The sequence below is a fragment of the Diadema setosum genome, chromosome 4, assembly GCF_964275005.1.
Source record: "Diadema setosum chromosome 4, eeDiaSeto1, whole genome shotgun sequence".
In the NCBI taxonomy this organism is placed as follows: Eukaryota; Metazoa; Echinodermata; class Echinoidea; order Diadematoida; family Diadematidae; genus Diadema; species Diadema setosum.
Genome location: NC_092688.1, coordinates 19,728,823 through 19,740,938, shown reverse-complemented (window position 1 = coordinate 19,740,938; position 12,116 = coordinate 19,728,823). Strand labels below are relative to the sequence as shown.

Below are 12,116 nucleotides of genomic sequence, written 5' to 3'. Positions count from 1 at the left end.
TTAAATCCTCAAAATAATAAATTTTCTTTTCAAATCAATGAAACACATTTTCATAGCAACGTGCAATGTTATACAGTTGATTGGTCAGAATGTAGCTATCCCAAAGGGATCACAACAAGTCTTATGGTACATGTAGTCTATCTATCTTTTAAAAGGCACACTAGTTTTTCCCTTCCCCCTGCTTTTTGATTTACTTTGTACAAGTATAAATGTAGTTGTGCAATGTCTTGCATTATTGGTTGCATTGTTTGTTGTTGTTCCGTGTTGCATACATGTGCATTTCAATTTTAAAATAAGAATGTGAAAAAGTAATCTTACATTAAGCTCATAAAATAATTAATCATGACCTTTGGTAGATTAGAAATTACAGAGGAAAAGATGGAGAGGGAGACAAAAGAGATAGAAGAGAGAGGAAGAGCAGAGAGTTAAAGACCTGGGACAAGGATAAAAGAAAAAGGATGGGAAAAGGGGAGAAAAAATACCTGAATACAAAGGTATCACTAAAAATAAAAAATAGTTTTATAAAAGAGATTTTTCATTTAGAAAGTAGCCTTAGAAGGAAAAGGAAAAAAAAAACTTGCTCGGAAGGGAAGAAGAAAAGACAGATGGGTTCGAAAAGAAATGGGGAAAGGGGAAAAAATAAAGATAGAGTGAAAAGGAAAGGAAGAAAGGGAGATGGATTGAAAATAAAAAAAAATATGGACAGAGAGGGAAAGGATTCTATCTGAAAAGGAAAAAAGAGATACAGTACTTTAGAAAGATGTAAAAAGAACAAGATATTGGAAATGAAAGAAAGAAAATGTAGATGAGTGGAAAGATAGATGGAAGGAAACATATACGAAAATAGCATTAAAGAGGAAAGAAAGAAAAGTTGAGAGGAAATAAAGAAGAGATTAATTATAATAAAGGAAAGAGAAAGATGTAGTACATGTACAGTCCTGTACAATTACTGTACAAGCTAAAATTTTCGTGTACAGATATTTTCGTGAATTGCTTCTTGGAGGACATTTTCGCGTCTTGTTAATTTCGCTGTTGCAAGGGTCTTACTGAACTTAGTTATTCACGCGTTGTTATTTTCGCGTGTTGTTATTTTCGCGGTTCAAAGTCGATTCGCGAAATTCGCGAAAATAAAACCACCGCGAAAATTTCAGCTCGTACAGTACATGTACTTGAAAAAGTGAAAGTACTGAGGAACAAGCTGATGGCAAGAGGAAACCAGAATATATTTTTAAAGATACCATAGAAAGACTCGCTGTGATCGCTAAGGGATTGCTACATTCACATCAGACAATTGACTGCAATGGACGCTGTGTATTGTTGATTTTAATATGCAAGTTCATCATGTTGCGGATTTATAGTGACAAAATGTCAAGAGAGAGCCTTAGAAGGTTTCAACATACACTATGTATATTGCTTTGAGCAAAAGATTGAATTTTATGCCATATTATGAACTGGAATTTGGGCACCTGGTGCAAAACTGCACCTGTGCCACAACAACTACACAACACCTTGAACCTTTAAGATCACATAATTTTCTGTAACAAGCACAAATATACAACTAAAATATTTTTGTGCTTTTAATGTATGCAGAGACTCCAACCCAAAGTACCTTCTGATCTGGAGATTCTCCCGCCTGAAACCCCTAGCAAACGGGAGACTCAAAGTTGATGTGTGCGAAGCGCGAAATTCCCAGGGTTCTAGATGCTCTCTGGTGCTATCTAAGGCTTATTTTTTGAACATCCGATAGAAATATGTAAGAAATCCTTTCCAACGGGAGACAAAGAGCCAGGGCGGGAGAAATTAAATCTCAAACGGGAGAACGGGAGATTTTGCAAAAATGGGTTTTCGGCGGGAGATCTCCCGTCGAAAACGGGAGAGTTGGAGTCTCTGTGTATGCTGGCTTCATGGTGCGCAACATGCACAAAACTTTCCACTTTTAACAATAGACCACTATCAGAAACTGCAGTCAGCCATCTAATTTTGGTATCCTCCTATTTGCATGAAATTATAGCTGGCTATCTTTAGTTTCAGTTTGTGTAGGCAGTGTACCCTGCAAAGCTCACAAAGAGTGAACTGTTTTGAGTGACGACATGCAACATCTCATATTTGTGTAAAATTAGAATACACTTGTAGATGGCCAACTTCAGTTTCAGATTGTGTCAGCTGCAGCATACACCGCAAAGGTTAGAGAGAGCTGTTTTTGAATGATGACATGCAAGTCGACATGGATAACAACATGTGTAATAATCAATTTGGTTCAAACATGATTGGAATTATTATTATAATGATTTGAATGATTGGAAATAAGCTAATATTACATTCTAAGTATTTCCTGTGATTTCTGTGCAAGATGGAAACATGGAATTCAAGATGTCTACATGGACACAAAACTGAAAGTGCATTCAAGTCGGAGTGTTTGCAATTGCCTTTGCATCATAATTCTCTGATTGTTTTGATGTTACTCCAAAACATCTGACCACTACTAGTTCAGCAGCTTTTCCATGTAGCCACTCCATCCAGAAAGGTACATGTACATTTGTAATGTACATAGATGGATGATCTACACGTATGTCTTTTCTAAAGCCTGCATTGATATTTACAATATTCTCTTACAATCAGTTCTTTTATCAAACCTGAACATGTCTAGACTAAAAGATATACATACACTCCATTTTGTAATCATAACTGTACTATGAACAAATTGTACATACAGGTTCAAATGGTGACATTTGTATGCTGAATTGACCTACATGTACCCTCACATTGTACTGTATGTTTGCCTTTTACAGACACGGCATTCAAACAGCAGAGGTTACCAGCATGGCAGCCCATTCTGACTGCAGGGACTGTCCTGCCCATGTTCTTTGTGGTAGGCTTGGTATTTGTTCCCCTAGGAGTGGGTTTCCTTGTGACATCCAATAACGTGAGTACAATAGGCAGTTGTGTTTGAACAACCTTGATCATAATGAATTGATTTTGATTTTCTTTTTTCCCCATCCCTCTCTCTCTCTCTTTCTCTCTGTGAAAACACACAGTACAGTACTTGGACACATACCCCTTCACTCTGAGCTGTTGCTGATATTTGTGTAGTTTGTATGTGATAGCATGATTATTATGTACAATGTAGTGTAATTCAAAAGTAGCATATTATGATGCTTTTTTTCAGTTGCTGGTTTGACAGCTGTTATATTATTTCTACGTCCCTCTCTTTGACCATGTGACCAAATTTTAGAGCTGATTTTTTTTATTTTGTTTTTTTATTAGAGCAGCTTGCATACAATGTACGAATGTGTTTGTGTTTGATCATTGTCTTCAAGTGAAAGGGACTTTGTCAGTTACATTTACCTACTTACGGTGTATCATGTGTACAGTAGAACATTTTGCCTTTTATGCTACAATATCTGCATACCCATAGATTATGAATGGATGCAACAATGAGCCCTTTTGACTATATTGTTAGAATTACTACATAATACATGCATGCTGTTCAAAATTGATGTCCTTACTGTATGCGCTGTGGATGATATATTTGAGCTCATACGTATGTCAGAATACAGTATTGTATCTTTCATTTTTGATAGTGTCCTCATGGTGGGCATAATGTTGATTACTTATACCTGCAATATGCATAATTTATCAACATGAGTGCAAGCTTGTCAATCAATAGCTAGTCAAGAATGGCTTTGTACATGAAGGCATAGGGAAAGGACATACAGTACAATGTACATTGTAGGCCTACCTTCACACTTGTACAGTAGATAAATAATGTGTTTGTCTGTCTAAACTGTTACTGTACATTTACGAAATCTCTGTTGTCTCTGAATGCACAATTGTCAGAAATATTGATATTGAAAGTGCTGCTGTCCTGCTTGGTTAGATATAAAACCACTAGTTTTTGAATTGTGTGTAATTGGGATACAAGGTAATACTAATGATAATGAATACAAGGTTATCATGAAGAAGAGCACCATGTAATTCTCATCATTGCCATTATTTTGTGCATATCATTACCACTTGAAATTCAGGTTCAAGAGATTATACTGGACTACACCACAGCCTGTACTCTCCTGAATGCCACCAATGGAACAGAGACATGCATAGAATTTTACAATGACTCTGCTAATGAAAATAATTCCTGCTCATGCACTCTCCAGTTTGAACTGCAGGAGAAAATTGAGGTAAGCAGTGCTTCCATTGTGGTTGGGAATTGTGCTCCCATCAGTGGTTCAACGTCATATTTACATGGGAAACACTTCACTTTATTGCATTTCCTGTACACCAAGTGCAAGAAGAAAATGTCAATAAGCTACAGTCCGTGTATGTTTGATAACACTTTATGTGTAGGAGCAGAGGTTTGCAGAGGGTGCATTGTACATCCCATCTTGCAAATACCTCTTGTGTATCTGCATGAAATTTCACCATTGGAGTTAGGGTTTGTTTGAAAAAGAAAAAGAAAAAAAAAATTGTATGAATGTTTATGTACTCAGATGTTAGAATTACTGTAATATTTGATTCGATTGATTTCTCCAGATATATAACATATATACATAACAAACAAATACAAAAAACAAATTTACAGTTACATGCTGCAAATTTTATTCTCTGAAATAATTTTTAACACTTTTAGGTGCAATGAACATGATATTTTAAAACAAATGGAGGCATTGTAATTCGTTCAATAGGTTTGTATGTTGGGGGGTTGGGAGAGATGATACTGGTACAACCAAAGAGGTTCTATATATGTAATAGAGCGCGCGCTCGCATACAGAAGCGGGGCCAATTGAACGACCCGCCGCCATTTTCAAAGAGGTCGACTACCAGAAGACTGAACCCGGAAGTGCCTATAGTAATACACGTAAAGTACAGTTTCGAAGATGGGGTTGGGTTGGAAAAATCATTCTAATTTTAAGGAAAATCAATATTTGTCCATATGCCTCCGGATTTTATAAGAGAGATATATTCTCAACACAGTATACGTGTTTTTTTTAAACAAGGACTTGCTCTAATGTGTCAAATATGTGCCTTAACATGAAGCCAAAATTGCCAAACAGGCATTCATGCATTCATACTACATATAAAGATTGCAGAAAGGTACAGTGTATGCTCTTTGGTATGGGAGTGCTGATTCCACATAATATATGTCACTTAGAAACATCAGACACACATACAACACACACTCCCACACACATACAACGCACATTCCCACACACATACGCACACACATGTACACACCAAACCACATTTTTTTTTTCAAATTCATATTTGACACATTAGAGCAAGTCCTTTTTTCATCAAAACTCGTATACTGTGTTGAGAATATATCTCACTTATAAAATCCGGAGGTATATGGACAAATATTGATTTTCCTTAAAATTAGAATGATTTTTCCAACCCAACCCCATCTTCGAAGCTGTACTTCACGTGTATTACTATAGGCGCTTCCGGGTTCGGGCTTCTGGTAGTCGACCTCTTTCGTGCGCGCGCGCCACTGTTCAATTGGCCCCGTTTTCATTTGCACGCACTGAATGGTGAGCGCTTACTCTATTACATATAGAACCTCTTTGGGTACAACTCATAACAAGGTTAGAAGAGCCCGCTTAACACTGAGTTGTTCGTTTGCTTTGTGCAGGGTCCCATCTATATTTACTACCGCCTGACCAACTATTTCCAAAACCATCGCCGCTATGTGAACTCTCGCGACGACCTCCAGCTACTTGGACAGAACCCTCTTAGTGTCAGCAGTGACTGCAGCCCTTATGACAGACAGACCCACATTTCAGCAGACAACACCACGGAAAATATCACCTACACCCCCTATGCTCCCTGCGGCGCCATAGCCAACAGCCTCTTTAATGGTAACTTCTCCCCGGTTGCATTTAAGGTCCAAGTGCTTAAGCTTTGGTTTCTATCAGATCTCTACAATGCGTACCATGTCTCTACAATGCGTACCATGCAAAGGGCAAACCAACAACAGATTACTGTCAGAGAAATGAAGGATGTGTCATAATCTTAATAGGATAGTCTTGCCGGTTTGTCGGCAAAGTGGTGCTCGTAGTCTTGTTCTCAGAAATCAAAGACTGTGTACAGCTGTATGTGTGTGTGTTGGTGAACTAATGTGGATAGTGGTGCTAGTAGTCTTGTTTTCAGAAATCAAAGACTGTGTATGTTTATGTGTGGGTGAACTAATGTGGATACATTGCTATATATGCAATCATATGATTATCCCATGAAGCTGTACTTCCAGTGAGATTATATATATATATATGACGTGTTCTTAGACTGTTTGACATCTGGAAATAATGGGATGTCAGCATTTAGTATTAAAAGAGCTTTGTTTGTTTTGTCGAAAGGTATGCCAAACTGTGCTGTTGCTCTGCAAGACATACATAATCTATTAAAATTGAGTGACTTTAAGATATACAAATGTATACAAAGTAAGATTATTTATATGGAGTTACAATGTAGTTTAAGATATGGCATGTACGGGTGTATGACATCAGGATGCGACTGTGTATCAGCATGCTCATAGATTTCAAATTTGTTCTTCACTGTGATGTTTGCATGCAAACTCCAGACACATTTAACATCACCTACACTGATGACGGTCACCTGAGTGATATGGTGGAGATCGACACCAGTGGCATTGCCTGGACCAGCGATGTCTCAACAAAGTTCAGGAACCCGCCTGGGGCCAATCTCTCTGAAGGTATGGCATGCTAGGCCAGGAACATGGCAAGAATTTGGCTAGTCCTTGGGCATCATCGTCATCTTGTTTCGATAGCTTCCCAACAGTTGTGTCTTCATCAATGCCAGATGTTGTACTGTATTCGTGGGGGGGGGGGGGGGGGGGGGGGGGAATGGAGGGACTTCAATCCTGTGTTGTGTCATGGTTTCAATGTATACCTCTCAGGCAAAGAATGATCTCACACTCTTTTGCCAATGCTGAAGAGACATACATTGTGCTTGCCTTTCAAATGGGTGATTTCACAATTTTGGGAGAGTCTTCAAGAAGCCACTGTGAAAGACTGCAATTCTTTCAGATTCGTTTTGTTTAAGCTGTGTGCTTACTCGTAATATCAGCATGTTGAAGACGTGGAAAATTTTGAGGGTTCCCTGTTAAAGTGTTCATTGCTGCTACCTTGATGCTGGAGAAAACTATGAATACTATATTGTTTTCTAATAGCATGTTACCATGCACATGAAAACCTTGACTTGAAGGAGATGCAGTAGCTTTGATTATGTCACTCAAACTGTTTTGTTGTTGTTGTTGGTGGTGGTGTTGTTGTTTTAAGCAAGAGAATATTAATCAGAGGGATGAAGGTTGAGGTGTGAATTTTCTTCAATTTGTCTCCCTCTACAAATGAAATTTGTAAGATTGCAATTGCTGGTCTGTAATTTAATGAACATGTTGGAGAAAAGGAACTACGGGACTTGAACCTGTCATCTACTACTTTCCAGGCAGAGACATTACCACCAGGCTATCCCTGGTTGCCGGCAATGACATGCTGAACTTGGAACAAATACCTAAGCTCCTAAATTCTGACGTTGTTATGTTATGCTAAGTTGCACATAGCGGACAAGACACTAATGTAAGCAAGAAAATATTAATCAGAGGGGTGAAGGTTGAGGTGTGAATTTTGTTTCCTCGTCAAATGAAATTTGGAACTGATTTTTTTTTTTTCCGACACACCCCCACCAACCAGCCTTTGCCGGTACTACCAAGCCACCAAACTGGCAGAGGGAGATCTGGGAGTTTGAGAACGGCTACAAGACGGAATCATTCATAGTATGGATGAGGACGGCTGCGTTCCCAACCTTCCGCAAGCTGTATGGTCGTGTGGTTGATCAGGCCAACACACCCCTGGACAGCGGGCTACCAGCTGGCAACTATACACTGAGTGTCTCCTACAGTATCCTTTTTCTCAAATGTTTGTGCCATTTCTAATTGCTAATAAGTCTGCTTTTTGTTTGTGTTGTTGTTTTTGTTTACTGTTTGTAGGTTTTTTTATATTTTTCTATTGCAGAAGAGGTGGGTTAAATTCAAAAGAGTAGTTATTTGTTTATTCTATTATTTCTTTCTTGTTAAACAAACATATTGTCCTTTAAACTTGGTTATCTCCTTCATAGACACGGAAAGAAGACAGACATTCTCACCACATTGTAGTTTTGGGGGAAGGCTTCATATTTAAAGAATTTTCCCGAATTCACTTTAACTTGGTCTGATACAGGAAGTCTTTGGATGCATACTTAGGTTAAGTTCAAATAAGTTTACAGTAGAACAAGTCAGTTTTGTGCAATGTTTTCATGAAACTGAAGAAAGTCATGTCACTTTTGTACTTGTGTTACCTGTGTTACTAATGTTTGCAATGAAATAATTGTTGTAGTGAGAAGATATTCCTTTTACATCATTGGGTGATCATGAAATGCTGTACCCCGCATAGATTTTTCTATGAATTGCAAAATCAAACATTCAGAAAAAAAGAAGAGACTTCATCTGAATTAGAACCAGGAGAGGCTGTGCAATGCAGCAACAACTTTTTTTTTTTTTTTTTTAGCATAATATTTGCTGTGCTCTAATTGCATTAAACCAAATCATTGTGCGAAATTGCAACCTTAACCCTCTTAATCCCACAGACTACCAAGTTCACATGTTTGGTGGTACAAAGAGCATAGTGATTACAACCACGTCATGGCTGGGGGGCAAAAACAACTTCCTGGGTATAGCCTACATTGTCACCGGCTCACTCTGTATTATCTTCGGGGCCCTCTTTCTACTTGTGCACATAAAGCATGGCAAAAAGTAAGTAACTGACTGAAATCTCTCTCATGTTTTCAGCATGGCTATCCTCTGCAATATTGTAGCATGTTGATGTTGTATTACATTTCAAGACTCAATCCTATCATAGAGGCCTTGTGCTATGTATGTTTTATACATTTGTTATAACATTTTCGTTCCTCATTTTTATTTTCTACATGTAATGTAGTTTCTGAAAAAAAAGTTAGCTACACTGTTTTTTTTTTTCTAAAAAGGAATGTATTCCATCAACTTTTAGCACTTTGTTCTACATTTTTGTATTCCATTGTCTTTTAATTACCTATTGTTTGTTAAGCTTCTAACCATCCAAAGTTGATCAATTAATGATGTAATGTTTACAAACTCTTGGCAAGTCATTGATGAAAAGACAGCATGCTGCATGTTGTAAGCCATCAGAGATGTTAATATTGTGGATACATGTACAATGTATGTTAATCTGTGTGGTAGCTTTGCATTGTGATCAAAGATAATCTATGGAAAGGCACAGGCAAGCATCAGATATCCTCTATAAAACACACAGTTGAGTTGAATTTTTACTCCTTTTTACATACAGTCCATACATGAATACCCACACATGTACAACATGTACAATCATGTCGGTGTAGTTTGGGTATTTGTGATGTACAAGTTATGCAATATAGTCAGTCAGTAGATGCTTGGCACAAGCCTTCAGTCATCTCTTTATTTTTACATCTATTCATATTTTAAACATAGATTCTTCTTTGAACTTGTAACATGATACATCTGTAGTTCAATCTATTCATTTTTCTTGCCTGTCTTTAAATGCATAATCTGTTGCACTGGAACTCAAATGCACTGTAATTCATATATATGCACAAACACATGCCCAGATCAACATGAAAGTGAAAACACAAGGGTGCTGTAAATGTTGCAATGATTTTGAATCAATGCCTTATTTGCTGCTCATACAAACATACAAACATGCCCAAATAAGTCATAGAGTAAACAAGTAGGAATGCATGTAGGTTTCCATCCATCATTCTTACTGAGAGACAAAAGGAGTGTAAAGCAAGTATTACTTGCCACCTGTTAATTGTAGATTCAGTAATCAGTATTGTAGAGCAGGTGTTATGGAATGATGCATATGTGTGTGTGTGTGTGTGTGTGTGTTGGGGATGGCGAGGGTAGGGGGGGGGATGGTGGGGTGATGTAAATTATGCATTTTTCATCATTGAAGAAAGTGGTATGATGTAAACATGTTTTGGGTTTTGTTTTGTTTTTTGATTGCCTGACTTGCCCCAGTTGTAGCAAATTCTCATCGAATTCAAAGGTACATTAGTCATGACCTCAACTCATTTGCCCTATAAATATCAATTATGCCATGCTCTATTTTGTATTTTGATTGCCATTCTTTTTTTTTTTTTGTAAAAAGCCTACAAAAAAACAGTAAAAATGTTTGTCATGGAATTTGATTACCAATGCCGATGGTAGTACTACATTGTAGCACTGATGATGAATACTCACATTTTTTTTTTTTTTGTTGTTGTTGTTGTTGTTGAAGACCAGTGAAGTAAGTGGTTTGAAAGTCCATCCAGAATAGCGGATAAATATTTCAAAGCACAGTCTATGACACTGGTCCCTAAAGATGATGGGTACACTGTATGGAGGATGGCTAAGAATGATGTGCTGTAATTAGCCAAGAGTTTACTGATGTGTATTATTTGCATAATCATAAGAGAAATGTGTACTTAGTAGGGAAGTGTTATACTAGAATTATTTTTAATCCATGCATTGTACAAATAAAACTTTTATTCCCAATAGGAATAGCACCCACCATAAACACAGATGCAAAGGAGAATTGATGATTAATTTGTATAAAACACTGCCACTTTGACTGATATTGTCATACTATTTATGTTGAAATGACAGGAAGAGCCCTCTCTTTCAGTTGATACTGGAAATATTTCTGTATACCAATGATTACAATGATTTCCTTTCTTTTAAACAGACTTACTGTTCCTCCAGGTGAACAGCGGAGATTTTCTTCCCTGTAAAACAACATAAAATTCTGCTGTGTTTATCGCAAAAATTTCCAAATTTGCTGGGTAAATTGTGTGGCTGCTGCCTTTATAGCATATATCCCTTCTACTCCCTAACAGTAGTAGAACTCAACATATCAGTTGCGCATCTAGATGAATGAAGTTATTCAGTGTATTTTGCCAGGCACCAGGGAGATAGTCATATATGGTGGAGGGAAAATATAACAACATGAACATTACACAGATGAAAATAACTGCATAATGCATTTTCTGTCATCATCATGAATGCTTTGCAGAGTCTTATGCCATGTAGTGGTTAGAATAAAGGATGTGACATTAGATAATTAGGGAGGCCCCAAAATGAGTTTAGTTGCTGATGTGATGAAAGTGCAAATATCCTCTGTCTAACCATGCATTGAATGTGTTGCCTGCTGGATGGAAAGTGCTGAATGCAAGCTTCATGTTCCCTTCATTCATCCTTTAAACATTTTTCTGCATTTATTCATTTCAAAGTTTTTTTTTTTTTTTTTTTTATTTACTTACACCTACTTGACATGTGTGATTTACAGATCAAGCTCATTTACTGCTCAATGCGGAAATGTTTTGGGATGCTCCGCAAGAATATATATTCATGTCATGCATTGAATTGACATTATCATTGCTGTTTTAACTATGTATGTACAAAAGTATGTATGTATACTGCAGATTTCAGTGACGTTGTTGTTTGGGTTTTTTTTTTTCCTTTTTTTTGTGGTTAGAAGAATATGCTTTTTACTCTATGATGCCTGGAATATTCTGGTTTGATGATGAACTGTACCAGTTCCAGATCTGCTTGAAGTGAGGCTTAGATTTCACTGTGCTATGGTGAAATGAATCCAAATGTACTGAATGATGAAGAAGGAAAATGTTCTGTAACGACCTTTAAAATAATGGCCTGAAATTTATTTAGAAATTTGAAGACAATATTTTTGCCAACTTGATTTCTACAGTGTATTCTATTAAACACAAAATCTAAATAACGCATTTATAAGTCAGAAGTTTCTGAGCACTTTTATATTGATTGAATGATGGTGAATCTTTTTAGAAGAAGCCTACATAGTGTTAATAAGCTGAGTTTCAAAGGATTTCAGAGTAAAATATTTCAAACTTGTTCCAAAATGTTGGTGCAAGGGTACCATAAACTTGATCATCATATTTTGGGAATGACCAGGACTGTTATAAGAAAGAAGATTACCAAACGGGTAAGTTGAGTTTCAAGGATTTAAGAGTACTTGTTCCAAATTTGTTTCAAGGTGTTGGTA

General features: G+C 37.1%; 1 protein-coding gene across 1 annotated transcript in view; it reads left to right on the top strand.

Annotated features, from left to right (window-relative positions):
* The window catches only part of LOC140226979 (cell cycle control protein 50A-like), a 30,219-nt gene that overhangs the window by 1,228 nt on the left and 16,875 nt on the right, over positions 1-12,116 (top strand). Inside the window, exons 2-7 of the mRNA XM_072307414.1 lie at positions 2,790-2,923; positions 4,026-4,178; positions 5,630-5,855; positions 6,575-6,706; positions 7,704-7,910; positions 8,635-8,800. Of these exons, the coding sequence (XP_072163515.1) occupies positions 2,790-2,923; positions 4,026-4,178; positions 5,630-5,855; positions 6,575-6,706; positions 7,704-7,910; positions 8,635-8,800 (1,018 nt within the window). The remainder of the gene's footprint in view (positions 1-2,789; positions 2,924-4,025; positions 4,179-5,629; positions 5,856-6,574; positions 6,707-7,703; positions 7,911-8,634; positions 8,801-12,116) is intronic.